The sequence below is a fragment of the Embiotoca jacksoni genome, unplaced genomic scaffold (genome assembly GCF_022577435.1).
Source record: "Embiotoca jacksoni isolate LCO1_2020_lvr unplaced genomic scaffold, fEmbJac1.0.p SCAF_28, whole genome shotgun sequence".
Taxonomy (NCBI): Eukaryota; Metazoa; Chordata; class Actinopteri; family Embiotocidae; genus Embiotoca; species Embiotoca jacksoni.
Window position 1 is genome coordinate 5,618,301 of NW_027185379.1, and position 25,344 is coordinate 5,643,644.

The 25,344-nt window shown below is 39.7% G+C and overlaps 1 protein-coding gene across 5 annotated transcripts in view; it reads left to right on the top strand.

Annotated features, from left to right (window-relative positions):
- pitpnm3 (PITPNM family member 3) overlaps positions 1 to 25,344 on the top strand; it is an 87,272-nt gene that overhangs the window by 12,802 nt on the left and 49,126 nt on the right. For 4 of the 5 annotated variants that reach the window (XM_069161370.1, XM_069161371.1, XM_069161367.1 and 1 more), the window contains 2 exons: positions 3,335 to 3,430; positions 17,173 to 17,283. In XM_069161370.1, the coding sequence (XP_069017471.1) occupies positions 3,335 to 3,430; positions 17,173 to 17,283 (207 nt within the window). The remainder of the gene's footprint in view (positions 1 to 3,334; positions 3,431 to 17,172; positions 17,284 to 25,344) is intronic. The other variant, XM_069161369.1, reaches the window with a different exon arrangement.

The following is a 25,344-nucleotide window of genomic DNA, read 5'->3' on the forward strand; positions in this document are numbered from 1 at the left end:
GCATCATGCTCAGATTTGCACGCTGGCTGTTTGCTTGATCATAATCTGTGGTTCATTCAAGCATTCACTCAAAGCCTGTTGGGATATAGTGTACAGAAAGGGCTCTGCTGGGAGCTACAGCAATCATTTCCATTACCCAGTGGGGAAGGCAGTGCGTGGTGACAGGCACATCAGTGCGAGGCTTCAGTCACCTTAGAAATTGGTTAGATTTCCTAAACTGTATGAGACATCCAAAGTGCATGCACAGCTCCAGGACTAAAGTGAACGCTGTAACATCCACAGACTACACAGTGGAACGGTCTGTTCCTGCAGTAGATCTCTTCAATAAAAAAAAACCCAGCACTTTAGGAACACTCGGAGTCTCATAAAGTGACTGACAGTGTATCAAGTGCACTCAAGAAATCTAATCCCATGATAGAGAGCTGGCAGTTGTTTTGGGCGGCAGGTGACTCGGCATAGCTTGATCGTACGTTGTCGTTTTTGTTTTTATTCATACGAGTCCCTTTCCTTTGCTGGGCCGCTGTTCAACCCGTCAGCTCCTCATCACTCTCCGCATGTGCTCTCTGCGCCCTCGGGAGCTTTCACCATCGTGGCACACATGAACACCTCCGCTTATCCGCCTATCCGTGTGCCTCGTGAGGATGGCTCCTTCACATACTTAGACAGCAAATTAGAGTGCACAGAGGAGAGTGACGAGTGACAGAGGCAGAAATTTGCAATCACACAAGCCTATAGGTTTTTGTTTAAACCTTTCAGTTCAGAGTGTTAAATATGACCTAGCTCACTACTTACTGCTGCAGCTCATCTTTTTTTTACAAGGCCAGCAGTATTTCATGCAATACTAGTAACCAGTTACATCACCAGTCATACTACATTATTTGGTTCCAGGTTATGTTAAAAGTATTAGGTGCTGTGACTTCCTGTGTCTGTTTCATATTAAAAGCCCACATTTAAAATCATAAGCTTGTTCATATTTTGCTTTCAATTAGTCTTGTTACTCTAGCAATTAATATGGTTGTCCAATTGATTAGATGCATTTATGTTATAAACATCAGTCATCTCCTCATAACTTCTAGTCACTGTAAAAATTCAGATTGTAATACTGAATGATTTCCTGATAACAACTGATACACTCGCTAACATAAATATTAATAAAATTACTGGCCCGTATTATTTTCCATGTCAAGCCCTCTGTCAGATACTTAACCGCGGCGAGAGGGGAAGACCAGAGATTCTCATCCGCCTCATCCTGTATTTTGCGCTGTGTGTATTAACGTCTGTCCCAAAGCATGAAACATAAATGAGATGTTGGGGAAATCCCACAGGCAGGCACGCCAGCTGTCTGTTGTTGATAGCACTCTAAGCACTGCTGAATTCAGATGTATCTATACATGTCTTTTTCAGGTGGGAGGACACATATTTCCTTCATGTAAGAGAGAAATGTTTTTCTGAAAATAGTAATCATGTTGATGTTTAGTGCAGTAATTGCTTTTTTTTTTTTTCTTTCCGTGAACGGAGAATGATATAGTTTAGTAATATTGTCTTGGTATGTATCTGTTGAGCCGCCCGACCGACCGTAGCTGAAACAAATTATTACTCAGGACCTCGAGGCCTGTATTCGGCCTGTATGTATAGGGAGGGCTGTGCTGCTGCTGCTGCTGCTGCTCTGAATGTTGATGCAAAATAAATGCTCACTCAAAGATTGAACTAATCCCTCCTTGAGCCTCCTCATTCATCTTCCAGTACAGATCTGGATGACTGGCTTGAAGGCTCTGTTGTGGTTCTGGGATCCTGCCGCTCCCGGAGAATGATTTGCTGACGGGCATGTGGGTTGACTGTTTGTGCCCAGGATGTCAAGATTTGTCCTTTTCAGAAAGCCAAGACTGCTGGGTCATTCTGAGGATAGTTATAATTGTCAATGCAACCAGAAACCAGCTCATGGGTTGGATAAAATTCCTAGTGTGGATCAAAATATTTAGAAAACATTTACTTAGATGCTGAAAATGTCTCTTAAATGACATATTAACAATGTTGCAGCCTTAATAGGGGGAGGATATCACAGTTTCCTTACAGTCTCCTGGCGGTAACATAAAATTATTCTCAGGCTTTTTATAGTGTTTCTGCTTGTTTTTCCTCCACCTTAGAAATGGACTGAGATGGAACAATGTTGTGTGAGAATAATACAAATGCAATTAATGCATTATGGTTGAAAACGTTTCAATATCCCAGCACAGAGTAAATAGTTAAAGGCACACTAATGCGTTGTAATTTGAAAATATGTCTCTGTATTATGCAGTTTGTTTTGAAAGCCTGTGCTCTGTCTTGTATCGCTTGCAACTAGGAAAATGTCGTGAAATCTAATTATTCCAGCTCAGCTCGTTTAGCAAATTTTGAGTGTTGCCATTATTTATTTGGAAATAGGTACAGTGTTGCAATTTTTACCATTTATCTTGGTCTTATGCCTTTTTAATGAAACATTTAAAGAATCACTGTACATGTAGCATGACTCCCAGTCACATTACGTCTTTGCTGCAATGTCAGGAAGGATGTGTTGGACCTGTCGGTGAAAGGAAAGTGATGCTACTAGATTTGACCCTTAGGTTAGGAGGGAAACGTGTTTCATTACAGCTCCATCATCCGAGTGCAGTCGTGCTGGGATGAGACGAATGCCTCAAGGCTTATCAAATCACTGTCCCAAAGAGGAAGATGGCATCAGGCAAAGATTAAATAACTTTAAATGAACAGCATTTGAACTTTGGCCCAGTTCTGCTGTGGTGAACTTGAAACAAGGGCCTGCAAGTTGTAATTAGTTTTGTTTCAAAGTAAAGTACATTCTTTTGTTGAGTTTATTGATTGGGTCTTCAATAGAATCGACTAACTCTGTCTCAGAGAATTTTTGAGAAGAGAGAAGTTTTATTAGGAAATCCTTGTTCTCATGTGTTTGCAGTCATCTTATATTTGGTACTTGAGTGACGACTGAACAAATGGGAAGGGCTCTAAATCCCTCCTCATCCCTCCTCTTGTAACGAAAAGGTCATAAATAACACTGCCTGGCTTCCATGCTGACACACTTGTGTGCTGTGACATCGCTCAAACTTTAGTCCATTTGGGTCTTTTTGCCTGCTGTGACACTTGAATGGCCGTCTATCTCCACTAAAGGGGCCTCACGGTTGCTTTTGTATCTGAATCTTTATAGCATTCAACCATGTTGTCAAAGGGAAAAGATATGAATACGCATGAGTTGTCCTTGACTTCTGGGATTAATGGCACGACCCCATCTGTCGTTCTCACAGTCTAAAGTTGGGTTTTCTCTTTTTTTTCTCCTGATCTACAGGTTCCTCACGAAAACACAGCGGCACTCATTGGTGTCTGCAGAATATCGCGCAGGAATCAGTTGACAGCTCAGATGAGGAGTTCTTCGATGCCAGAGGTTAGTATTGCTTTTTATTTTCCCATCTCATCCTGCCTTGACTTCGTAATATTCCTGCATTTCCTCCACTAATAGTCTGAGAGATGAAATGTGGATGCTACTCCCAGCCAAACAGAGCAGAGAAAGAAATTTGAAAAACTAAACAGGATTATAGAAAAACAGTGAATAACAATGTGTACTGTAAAACTTCCAACAAATATTACCTATTTATTTCTTAGTGATATATATACTTTACATGCAAGTATCTTTAAATCTATTTTTACCGACCAACTGTTGTCTAAGACAAAGATAAGAAGCTAATCTCCTTAAATTCGAAGCTTAAACCGATGAACATTTGGCAAACAACAACAACAAAATAACTCAAACAACTGGCAAACAATTTTTCCGTCAGATCAACCAACGGCTGCAATTTTATAAAAGGAAACAAATCTCCTATCAAAGTGTAATAAGTGTCTTAAATGTTCAGATTATGGAGAGCACAAAGCAGCTGGTCATTAGTTCCTGTGGAGATAAAGTTTAGTTCTTCTGTTTTATTTTAAAGCTGGTAGAAAACAGGACAACGATAATCAACAACAAATCACCAGATAAAGAGGAAAGTTATGTCATTATTGTGTGTGCTGGTAGGGAGTTATAGCATTTCATGTGCATTGTAATTGTTTTAAATGCCAGATTGACTGAAATCTGATTTCAGAACAAATCAGGGAGAATAGATATCACAAACTCATCATGTATGAACTTCTGTCATTCTTAATTGTTGTTCACTTTCCTGCTGAAGATTTTTGTGAGTGTATTCAGACGTCAGACTGACCAGAAATAGACCCATTTGAGAAAATGTTCCACTCCAAGCCTATTAATGGTCCCTGAGGGAGTTCATCAGCAAATAAGTAGAATACTTGTCTCCCATCAATTATCCACTCCAAGTGCTTAAAACCCCCGAGGTCTGATGTTCTAATGTTCTGATGGTCTGATGGGCTGATGATAGAGAAAGTCATCAATTATGTTTTAGTATTATCTTCTTATTTTACAGGAAACCACTCAATATCCAGCAGCGTGCTCAGAGTTTATCGTGTCCAGCATTCTTTTATGTAACGTAAAAACACGTTTTTATATGATATAATGTGGCTCAGCGGGTAACAGATTAGAAGTTGTGTGAAATCTGCTTTGCTCCATTAAAATTTTTGCACTTGAAGGAAATTTTAAAATCCGTGGTATAAAGTCACTTGTTGTATAAATTCACACGTGCTCTGTATGTAAATTGGCGTAAATTTTCATCCTGTTCTGTCATTCACTGTCACTTTTGTTTATCGCATTTCTCCTTCACTTCCTGTCTCAATCTTTCATTCGCTCCCCTCCCTTAACTCTGATTCCCCTTCACTCACTTTCCTTGCAAATTCTGTTTGCCAAAAAAGGCACGTTCATAGCGCGCAGTGCCAGAAAACATGAAATATTTATCCTTATCACAGCTGTCGCAGAGCGAAGCTATGCATTGATCTTAATACATTTTTTGAGACCGCTGTCAAAGCGCCTATCAGCGGCAAAGAAGCACTGGGGGACGAGATAACGTGTGTCGTATGTGAACCTCACACCGTCTGCAGCACGAGATTCCACACTCAGCCATGAAATGTCTTCAGTGAGTGTGAAGGGAAAGAGAAAAAGAGACGTCCTGGTGGTGGAGATGAAAGGGGAGAGAATCCATAATTAGCCTGAAGTTTGTTGTTTGTGTTCATATATTTCAAGTTGATTAGTTCTAAACAATAGTTTGACACAGAGGGAATATGATTATTTGCTTTTTTACATTGTAGCATCATACTTAGTGTCAACCCGGTATTGCACCGTCAGGATACCGTGTCAGCGTTTCGACTCGCCGATGTGTGAAAAGTTGTTGCGTGACCTGCCCGACGCAGGTCGAAGAAGGAAGTAAATGTGGAGAGAAGAAGTTGGGGGTGTTTGGCTGTTATATTCTATATTACGTTGCAGTTATGTATCTTGCCGTTTGGAAGGACTTTGTGGCAGGCTAGTGTTTTTGAGGTTGTGAAAACCCTGGGTGATCTTTTCCAGTTGCATGAAATTGCTCACTGGAAGACAGTGACTCTCAGTCTCAGCTGCCTGTTACTGCTCTGGTTGTTTTTATTTTCCCAGGTAGATTGGATATATGTTTTCGTTAGCCAAAAGTAATTTAACTGTTATATTCAGAAGCAGTGAGAATAACTGGAAGAATTGGATTGAAGAGTGAAAGCATGATTGAGTAGCGAGTTTGGGAGGCCTACCGCCCAAACCATCAAAATCAGCATGGGGGAGTTTTATTTCTGTGGTTATGACGAAGGCCTTCATCCACACTAGCGTGTTCACAATCATGTTGCGCAAACACCGACGCATTAGCATTACTTTTTGATGTATTGTTCTCCAATTTTAGTAAAAAAGCGGCAGGAGAATGATGGTAAACATTAAGCCAAAGCGAAAGATGAGTCATCTCTCTGCAATAAAACTTCCACCCAGCATGCTGCTGGTATCCCCTGACAGTCAAGTGCATCACCTGACCTCAAAGCAATAGGTCGTTGCTTTTCGCTTCCTAAAGATCAGGCTGAGAGCCAAAAGGCCACCGAGGAAGAATGAGTAGTAGAGGTCTGGCAGAGTCCTGGCAGGGTGTCGGCTCAGTCAGTCAAAGACTGGATGAGGAAAGGTACATCCGCTAAAACAATATCACTGACCATGACCTAAGAAAGTGCGTCAGGTTAGGAATGAAACCAGTCGGGTTTTCTTTTACGTTTTCAGGGTTGTGTACCGTGAATTTGTCTCATTCATCAATCAGGGTTCACCCCTGGTTCCTCCTGCCCACATGCCATAAGATACTGAACCCAAGTTGCTCTCAGATGGCAGGTGAGCACCTTGCAGGGCAGTTTTGAACCTCAATTAACTTTGAATACGTCTTAAAAGGTCCTATATAAGTACAGACCGTTTACCATTTGATGCAAACAACCTGAACTGTGGAGTGATGGCAACATGACACACCACCCTGGCATTTGTTTTTGTCCTCACCAAATTTAGCTGCCCAAAAAATTGACACAAAATGTGATGTGCAGTGGCTGCTCAAGTTTCAAGTTCATGGTGAAACCACAAATGCACACGTACAAGTGGTCACAGAAAAGCGCGTAAAACATTAGCATGTGAAGAGACGAGCCCTTGCAATAAAACGGCTAAATCCAAAATACCCACCAAAAAATAAAAGTTGCCCTATTTTATGATCCAGATCTTTGCCAAAATGTGCAAGTGGGCAACAAGGATTTTGAAAAGGATAAAATACAGATAGCAGAAGGGGAGGATGCTGCTGAGTGTATATACTCTGAGAATGACAGGTTTACACAAACATTCAATTAATTTCTCATGAGAACTGAAGACTGAGGTTCAGTTTCCACCAGCTGATGCTGTTGTGTGTCAGTCAGCCTCAGCGGTGAGGAGGAAACACTGGTTGCTTGGTGGTTTGAACCTGTCATATCTGTAGCTCAACCCCTCTGACATGTGCACCCCTGCCCTAAAAGAAAGCACCACACATGTGCACTCAAATACACGCACGCACGCACGCACGCACGCACGCACGCACGCACGCACGCACACACACACACACACACACACACACACACACACACACACACACACACACACACACACACACACACAGGAAAGCAGCAGTAACGCAGACTGCTGTCAAAGAGACTCAGGCTGACATGCAGAAACCTAAAAAGATTAAAGTGATGATATTGAGTGGCTCCGTGACCCTTTCACATCAAGAGTCAGTGTTGAACATAAAGTGTGGATTTTTCACCAAAGGCACTTAAATCTCCAGTTTATCTACAAGCCATAGGTTCTCAAATGAAAGCAAGCACGCAAGAAGACACTTGAAGTTGACGTTAAATGAAGAAAAGCTAAATCAAAGCGCTCCTTTCAGGAGGTTCAACCTTTGGTTTTAGTGGTTTATTCAGAGAGAATGCTTTTTCACTGTTCATTTATTTGAAGCTTGATGCTCACATACAGAAACACAATGGAGCATCACAAGTTTTACTCTGAAAAAAATACTTTTCAACCACTTACTATGAAGAGCAGCCTTTTCGATTACTCTGCAAAAGGTCCTTTTACTGAATAACTTGTGTATGCCTTAATATGACCGAGTTTTTTTTTTCATTATTTTGCCCACATTTCATGACTTTATTTAGCATCACGTCGCTGTTAACAGTTTGCTGTAAAAGCTCTCTGGGACTGAAGACTTTGTTTTAGCATATTTATTTAATAGAGTGTTCTACTTCCAGAGAAAACTGGCCGTGTTTCAGGTTTCAGTGTCACTTTTAATGGCAATACCGAGATCCCTCTTGTGTTTTTTCGTTTCCATATGAAAATAAAACATTGAAAAGCTGCATTAAGTGGCCTTTCTTCATCACCAGTCCCTGATAATAGAATAAAATCAGCTGATAGATTTTTCCGCTACGTTAAACTGAGTGAAAGATTATGCTTGTATCTCTTAAACTCAGATATTCTGGGGTGTGTTATCTGCCAAACATATATCTGTGCAAGTATGGTGGGTTTTTCAGTGGAGTGTTTTAGTTCTTTCATGGTTGTTCCTGCCACCGGTGCAGAGCAGCAGCAGGGGGTATTTATGCAGTCGTACTTTCATATCCTCGTTTTACAACATCTGAAAAGTTAGGTAAATGCCAGTGGCTTTCCACTCGCCTTGAAAAAATAGTAAAAAAAAAACCACCAAAAAAATGACCTACTTTTCCACAAAGTATTTGACTGGTATCTCCCACACCTCCACTTTGAACTCACAGTCCCCACAACATGACTTAATTTTATTCTAATGTTTATTTGTGTGAGGACAAGTACAGTATGTAGCGTAAACAATGCGACACACCACAACAATGATAGCCTGAGCTACAGTAATTTGTAATGATCATCCCTAGATGGGCCTTTAAAATACAGAAAATTTAAAAACTCGTATGAAAAAAAACAGTACAAATCATAGACTCAACAATAGGTATGTTCAATCAAAACACAAAACTGAACAAGAAATATAGACAGATTAATATAAGATAAATTGATACATAAACGCACCATAGAAAAGGAGCCCCGGATCATTTGTGGCTACATCACTGATCCCTCTTTAAAAACCCTTTCAGTTTAAAAATGATCGAATTTGAGTTCTGGTGACCTGAATTGAGCCCAAGTCATTTATCACCTGAATAGCTTTAACAGCTTCTTCCATTGATATCAAGTCCAAAAACTCTCTGAGCTTGTTCTCTACATTAAAACATTTTTGGATTAATTAATTTCCACTTGATTAGTATTGTCCCCTTTACGGTGTGACATGCTAGATCAATTAGAAGTTGAGTCTCCTCAGCTTTAACCTGCGGTGAGGCACACTACAGGAGACGCTGGAATATAAATACCACTCAACTTTTGTTTACTTCTTTTGAAACTACACAACTCTGTGGTCAAAGGTGGAAAGTCTTAATTTCTTTAATGAGCACTTAATGTGCCTTACAGGTTCTGAAGTGAATGCCAACTTGAGTGCCATGTTGTTTATTGATGTGAGCTGCTGACAAATCTGCTGAGTTTTGATATCTGATGAAATGAATTTAAATTAGGAGGGTAATTGACAGCCTGAAAGGATATCCATGAAATTGGCTGCTCCCGCACTTATATGCCACATTAAATTGCAGCGGGAGGCAAATGTGTTTGAATGCAAGTAGGACATCATCTAGTTATTATATGGCTGCCACCTTGTTATGCTGTTGTAAACCACTCTGCGCCATTTGCAGATTAAACTTTATGAGACTGAGTTGACGTATTAAAAACCATGTTGCATTTGCAAAAATTTTCCCACTTGAATCCATAATGACATTTAATGACAAAGTCTGCTGATAAAAGATGATGAATTTAACGATGCCGGTGCAATAATATACTCCCAGCATGACGTGACAAATTTCATTTGACCACATTTGTTGGAAGGAATAATTGGAAATTTGGGTAGAACAGACAAGAAGATTGATACCAGCATGAAGCTGCAGCTAACAGTTTAGCTTAGCATAAAGACTTGCAATGAGGAAACATAAATCTGGTTCTGTCTAAAGGATACAGTGTAAAAAAAAAAGTGTGAGTTTGTAGTTTTATAGAGGGTAAAATGTAGGACTATTTGTAATGCATGACGACAAGACTGCAGGAATAAAGAAATAAAATATAGCGTGCCAATTTGTGATTTTTAGAGGTGCTTTTCAGCTAAAGGAGATCTTGTTAAAGTGGTGTTTAACAGTTTGTAAACCCCTTCCGAATTTTCTATATTTCTGCATAAATTTGACCTAAAACCATCAGACTTTCACAGAAGTCCTAAAAAGTAGATTAAGAGAACATACGTTTTCTCAGTTATATGATATTGGATTATAAATGACCTAAGCATAATATTTGGTTTAATTGGCTTCTCTTTATGACTTGTCTAAATAGCTGATGATGTTTTGGGTCATGTTTATGCAGAAGTATAAAAAAAATTGTAAGGATTCTAAAGTCTTCTCGTCTAGCTCTTATAATGCTATTGGTATTTGGTATACCAAAATGTCAAACTATTCCTATAACATGGCAAATAATTGTTTCATTAAAGACCTCCTGTATATTTGATGGGGATTTTAATTAGAGAAGAGATGGAGGAAGGAGGAGCTGGACATTGTTACTTTACTTTCATCCACCTTCATTTAAATTTCCATTTTTGTTAACTTTCAGTGTGAGCGGTATCTTCCACATGTGGCTCAACACAGTTTTATCTCCCCAGCAGAAAATAAACAAATTCACAGGGGATGTGGCTGCAGCAGATAAGACTTTGTCGTGAAGATGGCTTATGAACCTGTTCTCGCACATGGTTTGCACGTCTATATTGGACCATCAGTCCCCATACTGACACAATGCTCTTTTTAACGCTCAAAAGCCAGAAGATCAGTCAAAACTCTTTCCAAAAATATCTTCACTCATTTTTAAAGCTGGTGCTCACAAAGATAGAACTAAACGGGCACACAGACACCCTCACACACATCTCATTTTCCCTTCCTTTTGTTTGAGCTGTCGTGTTCATTAATGTCTGTAAAGTAATCCATTCCAACACCTTGCTGATTTTTGTATTCTCTTTAATCTGACAGATGTATGACGTGCAGGTTTGAGGAAGAATATACCAAAGATTAACTTTGTTTTCTTATGGTTAGATTCATCAGCCATGTCTTCAGTGTGTTGTCTCTCTACTTTTGACTTTGCCACTGAAGCTTCTTTCATGCTTTTTTGTGTTAACGAATTATCTCAAAAAGTTATGAGCAGATGTGCATGAAGTGTTGTGGCCTGGTAGACCTTCGACCCCAAAATAGTTGAATAAATTTAGGCCGGGATCCATATTTGATAAATGATTTCTCAGACAAGTGTTGATTTTTTTTTAACCAGTAAAAATAATGTCGTTTTCACATGTTGCTGGTGCAGTTTAACATCCGGGTCTTCTGAGGCTACAATGGATGTTTAACATTTTATCTGAATCTGTCATCGTATCTTACAAAAAAAGACGTCATGGTAGAAATAAAACTCCGCTGGAGTGGATTTGAAGCATGCATGACTCAATCCTAGATGTTTTTCTTTCCAAATTAGTCCCAGCAGGGGGGCAATTCCCTGATTACTTCTCTTTCTTTGGTTGATTATTAGTCTCATCAGGTGCAGCTGTATTTGATTCAAATCAGTCGACTGTTGTTGCACAACTTCATGGAAGTTTCATGTAATCTGTTGCCCACAGTTGTACCGACACTGACACACAAAACAGACAGAATATATAAATGCAGTAAGCTTGTTTGTGGGGACATAAGCAAGAGATTAAATTTTCAGGATCCTCATAGGGATGTAAAAGAGTAACAGATATGATTCTATGCAGAGAAAAATTATCTCCAAAAGCTTATCACACAACACAAAGATAATATACTGGATAAAAATAAGAGAAACAAACCATTTAAAAAAAAAAAAAAAAAAAAAAAAAAAAAGCATGATATGTGAAATACTCCAGTAAAAATATGCTCTTTCGTAAGATCCTGCGGTCAAGCTTCCACCTTGCACATCTGTAGGCTACAGCCTGCACAGTTTAGCTAAATGTTAACACGAGCATGGCAGCACACTGTCAGTGATAATACTAACACTGTGATGTGTACCAGGTATAGATTTCCATTTCCATGTTCAACATGGTAGGTTGACAAATTAGCATGCTGTTATTTGCCATTTAGCACTAAAGTACAGCTGAGGCTGACTGCAAATTCTTTTCATGAACAAAAGTAATGTTAATTAAGGAATATTTATAAGCTGAATTTGAATTAATTAGCATTTTTATGTGGGCTACAGCGTACATATCTGCACTCTAAATCAGTTGTCCTGTGTTCTTTTTCAAAAAAACAAAAAACAAAATCTAAAACCCGTAACGCAGAAACTTGTATTTTCCATCCTTTGGTCTCTATAATTTGATGGATAGCATTGACTTTTGTATTTTATTATGTTAATGGATTGTCTGTGTTCTCACATGAAGAGCAGACAATTGCTTTGTCATTATTAGACTGAGAACGGATGACTAAATATAATTTAAAGGTTGAGTCAGTGACTCGATTTATTTGAACTCAACAGACAAACAAATACAAGCAACCCTTCAGTGCTCCTTCAAAAGCCTCAATTCATGGACATTCATTCCCAAGGCAACAACACTAACAGCTGAGTAAGCTACATGTGGAGGAGGATGTCTCTTTGTCATTGCTGAAGCAGAACAAATGCCATCAAACTTACAACATGCAAGTACACAAACACGGCATCCAAAACGATTGCAAAACTACAGGGACACAGGAGAGCGTCATGGGTTTGTGAGCAAGCTACCAAAGAAGGTACTGGGCAGAACATTTCAAATTATGCATCAGTCCAAATACTCTTACTGTGCTGGCAAACTGTTTTTTTTGTTTGTTTTTTTAGGTCTTTGTGCTTATAAAACTCTTTGTGAAAGTTGATATATAGCTAACAACGACACAGCAGGTAACTAAGGTTAGCTAGGTTGTGGATCAGGTAACTGTCGAGATGGATTCCCAGATGTTTGTAGAAAATCTGATGGCAATTCATACAACAGTTACGTTTTTTTTCAGTCCCAAAATCCACACCGCTACCATAGCTAGAATTACATCTGTGCTCCAAGTACATGTGTTTATTTTTGCATGTTAGCATTGAGCATTAATATGAATACTGCCGAAGAATTAAATATATATTTTTTTCATTTTTATTTCGCCGATTACATATATATTGTCTGCTCCAGAGCTCCACTTTCGTGTGTTTCAGTGCCATCCATCGTCAGCCGCCTACTTACCTGACTCACCCTGTTGATTCCATTTTGCAGGATAAACCCCAAAGCAATCTTATTTTCATAGTGGGTCATCTAAAGTTGAATGGGCCTAAATTAAAGCCAGAAGTAGTGTGCTGCTGCACCAAGTGCTTGATGATGAGATCAAGAAATTGAGAATTACGACGGTATTGGAGTGGTAGAGGTCAATCGAGGCGGTTTCCTCTTCGTTTAGCAGTCACCGCCTCCATTTCTCTCTCCTCCACTGACACTAACTTACTGTGAACTGAAAGGTTGAGGGATGTTTCTCAATCTCTTTTCCTCCCTTGGGGCTGTCTGCTGAAGGCAAATCTCACACTTCTCCTTTTCTCTCGCCCTGTTCTTTAAATCCGATTTTGCTGTTCTCTTGTGTGTTCCAGGTAGACAGCCGTCTTTACTCTTATGCTTATTTGCGCATTACATTGTGCTGCACCTGATTTCTGTGCAATCTAGACTCTGGGTTTTCATTCCGTTCAAACACTCCCCGCTTCTCAGAGGAGCTTCCGTTTTGGCTTTGAACACTCCCGCTCAGCTCCCCCTCCAGGAGATGATTCAGTAACCTGCGTTTGCAGGATTTCGTGTAAAGCCTGCTTTGCATTTTCTCCCTGTCCAAACACAGGCTTTCTTACATCCTGTGACGCTTTGTTTGGATCAAATATGTGCCTCTTTCTCTCGCCTCTCCATTTTCTTTGTGCTTGTCTGTGTATGTTTGAATCTACAAATGTGTGTGTTATGTCCCTGCATCATTATATTCAGCTCAGTGCTGTGTGATTTTTGTGTGTGTATGTGTGTGTGTTTGGAAGGGGGGAGGGAGGTGTGTGACCAGTAAACGGGCCTCTGTGTGATACAAGCGGACAAGCCGTGGAGACCCGCATCAGAGTGTCTCAGAGCTGCCAGGCAGAAACGTCTGAGACGGGCGAGGAGCCTGTCAGTTAAAGGGTGTCTTCCTGCATGACTCATCCCATCTCAGGCTGTCCGGGATGACAAGCTGTGATGAGGAAATGACTGTTTTGGTCATGCTGAACACACAGCACACCTAGCTCGTCTTTTTTGTTTTGTGGGCTGACTCCAGATATTCTTCAACACAACAGAGCTTATCATTTCCGACGGAAATGTGGTGGTGATTTATGTATTGAAGAACAACGACACAAATATACTACATTTATAGATTTAATACATCCCACAACATCACCCGAACAGGGAATGAAACAAGAGTGGTCAGGCAATCATAGAGGGTGTGAACAAGCTGGCATTTTTCTACCTCTTTATTTAGGAAAAGTGAAAGGTGCAGTCACCGAACGAAGCTCGGCTGTAATCTGTGTTGAATCTGACAGAATGGTTTTACCTTCGCTTTCTCTTCAAAATAAATGTTCGACCAACCGGGGGGTGTTTGCTTCCATCAGTTTAATTGTTCGCGTTTGTTACCCTGAAGAACATATTTTTTAGCAATGTTGCGATGTTTAGATGTATCAGCTAGACATGAGCGGTATTATTTGGCGTTCCATTTCAGCACTTTTTATTGATTTATTTTTTAACCTCTCCGAGAGAACGACGCTATCACTGCGATCGATTAGTGAGCGGACAATCTCTCCGCACACGGTCACTGACCCACAGAGATCAGAGGACTGTAACGCAACCTGCAAAACACAGCAGAGACTCTCACACTGAGCTGGAGACAAAAAGGCGCTCATAAATTAGGTAAATAACATAAATACAATATTTTTGATTGGATCGCTATCGGAGCTATAAAGCGAGTGTCTCTCAATGAGTGAGTGAGAGATCAAAGTTACACCGCTGGTCGGCTGAATGGCTTGACATTTCAAATTAAAAGCCCTCCAGTGTCACACAGCGTTCAGTAATATACTCGGTTTTAGGGGTGTTAATCGAAGGGGAAGCACCAGATTTTCCTGGTTAAATCTTATACAAGAATATTACACAGCTTTATTTGACACTTTGCAAACCAGTTTGGCCACACAAGAGCTGTGTGCACTGCAGTATGCATTGAAAGCACATCTGTGTAATTGTAGATACAGAAAAAACCCTCCCCCCCTCAATTGAAAACATGAAGAAATGCACGAGAGAAAAACATGCACATGGTGTTGAATTTATGGTGTGATACAAAATGTGTGTAAAAAGTATCAAATTGTTATTCTTCACATAAAAGAAGCTGAGCCAGCTGGTTTGGGTGGAGCTCAGCTATGTGAATAAATGTTACTGAACATGAGTAGCTCTCGGACACTTTATTTTTGTCAAAGTAGCTCTCAGAGGAAAACAGGTTGGAGACCCCTGAGATACAGTATATACCTTTGTCACCGGGTCATGTTTTCTATAAATAAACCTCTACATGGTTTTATTTTGTGTACATACATCCTCGTCTTCTCAGAACCTTCACTGCCTGCCTTTGTTTGTTTCCCCGCCGCCGTGTACATCGCTCTGTCCTGATGAGCTCCAGCTGTGTCTCATTGTCTCCCTTTGTGTGCCTGTGTGCTCCCTGCCCTTTGTGCCAACTCTTATTTGTACTCCGTGCAACGTGTTGCAGCGTTTTCTAAGTTATGATTCATCTTTCTGGCTATCCGAGTTGTTAACCTGCTTCTGTTTGTCCACCGAAATGAATTATCTTCAGTAAATACTTTGCTTTTACTTCCTGTCTCAGGGTTGTCCATTTGCGTCTGGTCAGTTTTACTCACCTGTGTTACAATTTCAAGATTTTGTTTTAGCCTACTAAATAAATATATATATTTTTTTTATAAATAAATACAATTAAAGGCATTGCAAAATGACATAAACTTTTTTCAGTATTTACTATGTATATACTATAACGAGTTACGTAAGCATCTGAGACTTACTGGCTCCCCGCTCACTCAACCGGGATGAAATTAAACATACGGTTCTTTATGACTTTCCAAATGTTATTGGACCCACTGGAGTAGATTATCATAATTTTGCGAGGATTGTGACACTCAGAAAAATTTACTCATTTTACAGCTGCTCATTTTACAGTGATTGATTGTACCCTGCCCATTCCAGCGCTGTTCCTCCATTCAAAAACAATATCTGATGTTAGGAGCATGTCGTTGTCTCGTCCTCAAAAATAGAACGACCTACTTTTCAAATCTCATCTCCAGCATAAAATATTGTCTTGTATTAAGCCTGGAGCAGTATTTGGTCCTACAGTAGTATCCCCACTCATGGATATACCAGTTTTGAGAGGATGGTTCACGACCAAAGAGACAAATATCTGGCTGGCAAGCTTAAAAAAATATGTCACACCATGTTTACCGTATCACTTTAAACATCATTCAATTCCCCTTTGCACCACAAGTATTATTCCATTTGTGTTCTGTCGTCAGAAGCAACGTGAAATATTCCATTTGCTCACCAGACTTTGTTGTTTATTGCCAAAATCAGACCATTTCTCTCCCAATCTGATACAGAGATGCTCATGCACGCTTTTATTACTTGACTTGCTTGACTATACTTCAGTGCTCTCCTGTTTAGTCTTCCTAAACATATTTGAGAGATGAAACCAAATATGAGAACATATTTCACCTATTTAATAGTCTTTTGGTGGTTTTAAAATCACTGCACGGACTGTCACCAGCCTACCTCACAGACTGCTGGCCTCCTGGTTATACCCAGAACCCAGTCCGCTTTTAGCCGTTGTGGCCCTGTGCCGTGGAATATCTGAGGGACTCCACTTCTGTGGACATTTTTTTTAAAGAAAAGTAAGACATATCTTTTTTGCTTGGCTTTCAATTGGCTCTATTGTTTTACTGTTTTACAATCGTCTTGTTTTCATTGTATTTTAAGTTCCTTTTTATCTTGCTTTGGGATGCATTGTTTTATGAAAGGTGGTATATAAATTCATCTGAGTTGAGTTGAGTTGACCATGTTGTTGGCCGTCAGGTTGCATTTTGTAGTTTTGTTCAATTGCTGCACAGTACATTGTGTATTCAGGTTCACATACACAGCATGGACTGCTTGGAAAGCCAAAATTGAAATACAACCATGGCCAAATGGCACAAAATCAGACAAGTGTTGGTCAAGTTTTCAGCTGCAACCTCTGCTAAAGGTATTAACTATCCCTGCCAGTCACACACCTGAGAAGAAGCCTCATCTGTTAAAATAAGAGGGACCTTTAATGTTGTCCAGGTCAGATCAGTTTGCACTTCAAGATCAATGAATTGCCATCTTGTTAATATTCTGAGAGAGTAATAGGATTTTGTCTTACTTCCCCTTTGTGTGTGTGTGTGTGTGTGTGTGTGTGTGTGTGTGTGTGTGTGTGTGTGTGTGTGTGTGTGTGTGTGTGTGTGTGTGTGTGTGTGTGTGTGTGTCCCAGCAGATGTTATGGAGGGGAAGAACGCCATTCTGCTGGGCATGAGTCAGTGGAACTCGAATGACCTGGTGGAGCAGATCGAAACCATGGGACACATGGAGGGCCAGTCGCACGGTACGCACTGCACACATTTACAATCACGCTCTGACACACGCTCACACATAAGCACAGAGAAGTGTACATTATCTGTCGCTCACACATCCCTATCACACATGAAATTGTCTGTAATAATCGTGACTCATCCACTGAATGATGATAATTACATTGTAAATGGACTGCATAAGTCATTTTTGACCACTAGCAGCCTGATAGAGCAAAATAACTGCCCTGGTTTCATCTTGTGGAGTCATAGTGAGTGGCAGAGAATATTCTGTAACTTCAAACTGCATTTAGACCCATAATAGACCTGCAGACGAACACTGCAAGAGGCAGTGTTCGTGTGTGTTTGCTACTGCAGGACATCATTGAGAAGACGGAAACTAGGCAGTCATGTTTGAAGACGTATTAAACACATATTTCTTATGTCATATGTGTCTTTGAAACACAGTTCAACGATTAATTTAAGTTCATTGATGTAAATTAATTTACGCAGTGCCAAGATATTGCTGCACTCCATTGGGACAAACGATGAGCAAGAATACAATTTTCACCAGCTTTTTGTTTTTGCTGGAGCCTCCTGCAGCCGCAGGTGTCTTTAGTCAGTCTTGTTCAATGAACGAGAAGGCCGTGTGATTTATCGTCCATCTGAAATTAGCACAGGAGTTGTTTCGCCGGTGTGTCTGGCCAGCCTGTTCTCATTCCCAGGGTGTCAATTACCTCCATTTTGTCAAAGCCCGTCGGCATCTCAGTGATACACGAGGTGCCCTTTAGTGTCTGCGCCGTGACCACCTGGTTCCCAGACCGAAGTCGGGTTAAAGAAGTATAGAGAGTTAGAAAGATCTCAAACTTTCACCCAGATGAGCGGTGTTTGTGTCTGTGTAAAGTCAAGGTGGATTTATTTTTAGTACCGTATGCGAGTCAACTTTTGTAATGTATTTAACTCTGGTAACATCAAATAACTTGAGATACAATGTACGTAAGATTACTTACATAAGTAATGTACTTATACTACCATAAGCCTTTTTAATGTCTAAACCAAAGGCCCCTTGTGTGTATCTCTGAGACACCAGATGCTTTGACAAAACGTTTGTTTTTGCCATTCATGGCCATTTATACATGACAGTTAATGTCTAATATTTACTTTTAAAGTTTTGGTTGATTTGTCAATCGGAGTATAGTCTTTTCTTGAAATGTTTTACAATATTAATGTTTTTATTTATATTATTATTTTATTAAGTAAATTATTTTTCAACAAGGGGAAGAAAATAAACAATTGATTCTGTACCCCTGTATAATAATGATAAAACATGGTAACATAGCAAGTTAAATGTGTTATTACAGCAATAACAAACTTGTAAACTAAACAACAAGTAAAAACAGGCATTACAATTTTTGCTATAATTCATACTTGTTTGGAAAAGGAATAAGAATGCACAGCATTCAACATTATCTGCAATATGCTTGTGAACAACTGGCCACACACCAGTGGCAGCAGAGTTGCTTTCAGGAGCAACTAGAGGTCCAGTGTCCTGCCCAAGGACACTCTGACATGTGGACAGGAGGACCTCGGTGTTGAACTACCAACCATAACAAGCTCCTACATCTGAACCACAAGCGCCCGGGGCTAAGGCTTCCACTTGAAGAGCAGCTGAGAAAAACAACCTCCTACGTAGTCCAGTGAGAAATAGACTGGATGATCTGTGCTTGCATGCAGAGTAAACATTCTGATAATGATCTTGTAGATGAGCATGAATAAATGGGGGCGGAATATAAAGATAAGGGTGGCTAAGAATCACCATACAGATATGCAAGGTTTTGTCAAACTCAGAGCTCCTTCATGCTCGGTGATGCCTGTGTACTTCCTCTGCTCTTTCTGCTCCTCTGTTTATTTATGCGCATTTCAAGCACGAGTTAAAATATAATTCTTTACGAACAAAGAGGTTCTAATCATTTTGTCACTTCTATTTAGGGCTGCCATTGAAATTCAAATGGACTGAGCACAGATATGTATCAGTTTCTTTCTCTCTGTTCTTGTCCAATCCATCTCTCGAAAGGAAATGTTTTCCTTTCGAGAGAAAGGAACCGTTTAATGAGGCACAGAAGAAGTAAATAAGAGAACATTTTATTCTACGTTCATTTAACAGAATTTCCTTTTGATTTTAAAGATTTACCCTCCCTCTTTGTTTTTCTGCTTAGTTTTATATCTCCCCTCCCTCAGTGCTATATCTTCAAGGTCCTAGAGCTTAACATGGAAACTGCTGTTCTTTTTTTGGGGGCTCAGCCTCCAGAATGAAAGACTTTCCTTGATCTTTTCTGAGAGAATAAGCTCCTCACACAATCCAGTAAATCAAAGAACATCTATATCGGTTCCATTTGTGTGTTATGATGAGAAACAGAAACGTAAAAGGCTGCTCTACCTGTAAGGAGCCGCAGAAATATTTGTGAAACAAACAGTAAGGAAGAATATAACAAATGTAACAGGTTTTCATATTAGTCGTCAACGCAGACTTTAAATCAAGCAATTCTCCGATCAAACCCCACCCCCCCCATGAGAAAGTTATGTATTTACATTCATTTATCAAAGTCTCTGGTGAAATTATCTAACCACAGCAACTGAATTACCTGCTGCTCAGAGATTTAACACCACAGTGCTTTTCAGACAATAAGAAAAGTTCAGTTTGTGCCTTCAAAGATTAACAATCAGCCCTGGGATTTGTGAGGATCAGTGGTTTTTAATAGAATCACAGTAGAGTATTTCATGTCAGGAGTAAATTACTATTAATGCTTTATGACATTTTTGTTTCACTCCAGTGTGGGTTTATGTGTGAAGGTTAGGTAGTGCTGATAAACATATCATAAAGATCCATATATAAAATGCTGCAATGCAACTCCCTATAGAAGCTTTTCCTTGGTTATCATCCACAGAAAAAAACCTGCTTCACTATTGGATAAAAGAGCAGAGGGCCAAGAACAGAGTGGGATTAAATTAGATGGCAGAATAGAAGTCATTTTATGATACGTTATAATACAAAATGACTAATTGCATCTTTTTATTTGAAGCTGCTCTGTCGGTCCTGTGCTGAGAGCATGGTAGTTGTTTTTGGTCTTGTTTACTGATAAATGGGCTGGCTCTCGTTGTAAAGGTCAGCTCAAAGGTTTGACAAACTGGAGTCGATGCTTTTAATCACTGTGGTTCAGGGGGAGTGTAGTCTGGTCCTGCAGAGATCAAAGAAGCCGCTCCTGCAGGGATTCTGTACCAAGTCGTGTGGTGCTATCTGAAGAAGTGGCTGCATTGTGAATATTTTACACCCCACACGCACCCCATTGACAGTCCACTCACTAAACCAGTAATTAGCTGTGAAGTCCTCCACTGCAGCAATACTGCAAATCATTAATAATGTAGTATTCTGCAATTTGTAAACAGTACCAGTAAGCCTGTCAAAATAAATGAATATCCATGTTTTATGAACAAAATATAAAGAGCTAATCAAAATCAACAGTGAAATGATCCAACTAAATAAGCCTTGTGTGTGTATTTCTTCCACACGCCATTATTGTCAAAACTGTAGTTTATTTTTAGTCCGTTCCCCATCCATCATCCTGCTGCCATAAAGACTTACTCCAGCACCGACTGTGTATTAATCTGCGGCTGAAAAAAAGCCCACAACAAATGCACTTTTATTTAGTTGTTTGTACAGTTCCCATACAAAATATTTCAGCCTTATCTGAAAAATGAAATATATTTGTTAGCTGATTTTGAATATGTGCGTCCTCCTGAATATGTAATAATAGGATTAGAGCTCGGTGCATCAGTCAGAGTTTGTATTCATGGTCCACGCAAGAACGAGAACACAAACAGCCAAATGTGGCTCAGCCAACACAAACCGAGGATCCCAGTAGACGTACTCAATGTTCGTCCTTGCACACTGGTTGAGGAGATCAATTTTAGACCTCAAGGAGAAGGCGATATTTTCTAGCAGTGAACAAACGTGGCGTCCCTGAAGGAATACATACTGCTGGGCTTGCTGCAGATGCGATGATTGATCTTTGAATCGCTCACACAGGAAAGATGGGGAAGGGGACAAGTTTCAGCTTGAAGTCCGTGAAACTGGTCTGCACGATTGTTTTGTCTGCTTTGAATCTGCAGTCTCAAAAACTGGGATTTGTGACGGCCCTGATCTCATCTGTCACAAACTGAAGGAACCAATGCCGTCAACTTGGGAGGCGCAGCTTTCCATATAACTGAGCCGCAGGTGAGCAGCAGAGGGATATGTGGAGATTCACCAGGTGTACTGAATGATGGCAAAGGTGTCGTTTTACATCTAAATATGTAATTTTGATAACAGCAGATTAGTTTTCTGAGAGTTTAATCAATGCCAGGAGAAGGACTCAAGTTGATAAAGTTGTTTGTTAACAAACAGCTGCCTATTTACACACCTGAGAGGGACATATGGCTCTTTAGCCACGAACACTATGGGCGGCTTAAGAGGGCCGTTGATTAAATAGGACAGGATAATCATGTCGTTGATAGCCTCCATCTGCCACTGCTGTCAGCTACTGTAAATCTATGAGCTTATGCATTGGAAGTCAGATCACAAAAAAAAGGAGCCTGTTTTGGAGCTGCAACATGCATCTGTGGTGCTTACTGTTCACTGAAAAATAAATCGCTGTAGATGACTGGGAATATGATGCCTAAAACGCAGTATGTGACGTGCAGGAGTACATGGAGTCTGTAGAGGTCTAAAGATGGTGTCTGTGCAATGTGTTGGAACTGAGACATCATTATTTGTGATACAGTGTCTGTTCTTTAAAACTGTATGCCCCACCCACCCCCCTCCACTATCTTCAGACAGACTGCCCCGAGACTATCCCTCTGATGTGTTTTATAATATATGCAAACATCATGGCCAAACAGCGCCACAGATTTTATGTTCCTAATAAAGTCAGTATAATGCTTCTCTTGCAGCAGGATCTTTTCATTTCATTCACACAACTGAAATGTCAAAGCGTGTGGTAAACACTAGTAATATTGTATAAATTTATTGTTTAAGAAAACGTAGTATCAAACCATGAATACACTCTAAAATCGTCTTTCACTCAAAACCTTAAGAAACGGAAAGAAAACACAGGACTGTTGGTCGAGAACACTTTCAAGCTGCTGCTGAGAATTTAATCCGGACTAAGTATTTGTAATTACATCCTCCCTCTCCTCCTCGCTCTCGCTCTCATCCTTAAATTGCAACAAAGTCAAACTTACCCGTAATAGAAACAACCTTCAACGTGGTGCTGCATACAAATGTGCAAATGCCTGCTGAGGCTTTGCACTGTTTGTTTCCATCCTGCACTCAAGAGAGCAGGGGAATATTAAAGACATAAACTTAGCTTCGTAAAACTGGCCATGGCAACAAAGGAGAGCTCAAAGCAACATGGTAAAGTACACATATATCAGTATATGTGAATATGGAGGCCAGCAAGCAATACCTGCTGTATAGAAAGATGTTTTTTTTTCATACATTAGATAGTATTGTGGGGAGGTAGCAGGAAATGAGAGAGTGAAAGATACAATAAAACTCCTCGAGCAGATTTGAAACTCCTAAGTGCTCTCATGCCACAGGTATGTTAACGATGGAAAAAGAGAATTCTGGCAGTGTAGTTTACTTAACTGTAAAATATCTTGCTCAATGCATACAGTAATGTATTTTGGTATTATTGACATTGTGACTGTGGTATTTGGCAATATGTTTTCTGATTGTCTGTTCCCCCGACTGTACGTCCATCTATCGCCGTCCCATTCTATTGAAGGAACCCTTCGAGGGCATTTCTTCAGATTTGGCACATGCATTCACTTGGACTTAAAAGAATGAACTGATTAAATTTTTCAAAGGTCACTGACCTCACAAAACACATTTGTGGTCATAACTCAAGAATTCATACAGTAATTATGCCAAAATGTCACCTAAATGTCTAAAATTATGAAGTGGTGACATTTCATATCCAAAGAGTCAAAGGCCAAGTTCACTCTGAAATCATAATGTTCCGCAAAAACACTTTTCTGGACATTATTCAACACCATAACTGAGGGACAGAAGGGGAGATTTCCTCAAACACTGAATTGGTGACACTAATCTTTGGTGTCCACTTTGAAAATGTGCTGATTGTATGAGAGTTGAAGATGTGTGTGAAGCACGGTCGACCGTCGTGGCTACAACTTTGTGTTCTATCAGAATCAACTTTATTGGCCAAATTCCTTCAAAGTTGTAAGAACATATATTAGATGAGTTCGGACAGACTCTGGATCTAAACTGCAACTCGAGTGGATGGCAGAGGCAGAAAAACGCAAACAGGTAATTGTAGTTTAAAGAAATAATTGATTTCCTGGCCAACAGGTGGCAGCGCAACAAGCTGTAAACACGCTATTGACCTATTATCATCTCAGGAGGTGGATAGATCCTGTGACACACAGACACGGAGGAACGTCAGCATTCATTCAGAGTCGTTTCTGTTCACCTGATGAATGCGAGTCTGATATTCACTCTCTTTTTAGCACTTTTTAGCAGATGCAATCAAGATGTAGACGATAGATTAAAAGCTACAATAACAGTCAGTAAAAATAGAGTGAAATAGGAACTCGATCAATAAACTTTAGATCAAAACATAACAAGAATAAAAATGAAGACAATGAAATGCCTAAATGAGATAAAAGCTGTAATAATAAAAAAGTAATTAACAATAATAATATGTTACATCGGAGCTTGGATATATGATAAGATAGAACAGATAAAAGCCATAAGAGTGTGTAAAAGTAATTAAGAGAACGATGGAATAAGATATGAAAATGTGAGCATTTGGACATTAGCAACATACCAGCACATCCTTCTGATGGAGATTTACTGTGATGTAATGATCAACTTTAATACCAGGTAAATGAGTTAGTAATAATCACAGCAGCTACCTGTTTCACCGTGTTTCATTTTTACTTTTCTTAAATGTATTTATTGATTCTTAAAATGTTGTTTTATTGTTGCAATTTTAAGTGCTTTATTTGATTTAACCTACATTTTTTTTGTAGTTTTACCTTATTTTTTAAACATATTGTTCTGTTTGTATGCTTGTTGATTTGTTTGATTCTTTGATTTTTTTTTTTAAATTTTTTATATGTGTGTATGTTGCTCTGATGTGAAGCACTTTGGACTGCAGGCTTGTATGAAAGGTGCTTTATAAATAAAGCTGAGTTGAGTTGTGACAATAAGATGACTAGATCAGATGGAGGTGTTGTGGCTGGTTTCCACGGGAAAGTTATCTGTAATTATATATCTCTGGTTATCAGTTAAAGGTGCAGCTGGACTCCTCTCAGTCAGATCTTGTGTAACAGGTGAGCTGTGACATCTACCACCTCTTCATCTCCATCTATTTTTAGTTCATCAAAAGCCTTGTGACCCCTGTACCTCTGATCTCAATTATACCTGTATTCCCTTCTATTCCTCCTCAGCTTCTACGACCATTCATTCCCCCAGCCTCATTATGTTCTTGTATAGCCTTGGACAACTAGGAACCCTTTTTTCCCCACTGTTCTTTTCTTCTTCATCTCTGTTGTCCGATGTCCTGTGATCATCTCACATCAACCGCTGCTCCGGCGTCTTTCAGCCTCTGTTCACTGTCTTCAAACACGGTTATGTGTACATTCGTGCTGTTTTCTTTTCATCGCCACCTTTTCCCACCTGATTCACTGACTGAGTCTCTATAATGTAGTCGGACCTGAAGTAGCCACATTACATAACTGATCTTTTTTGAAAACTCTTTGATAAACAAAAACTACTGACTCTGTCTTGGCCTCCTCCTCGGTGTGAGCTGCCAAGCTGGGGTAGCGGGAGCTGGAATTGCTACGTCAGTGGAAGCAAACATTTTGGTACATGACTAAGTATTAAACCCTGCCTAACAACCCCAACACACAGACTATTTTTGGTCTGGCAACATAATATATGGTGATAATATAATTCCCAGCGAGAAATATATTGAATGAAAAAAATATTTTAAATTTTCTGTGAAGCAGCACGGTTGTCAATTCGGCATGCCTCC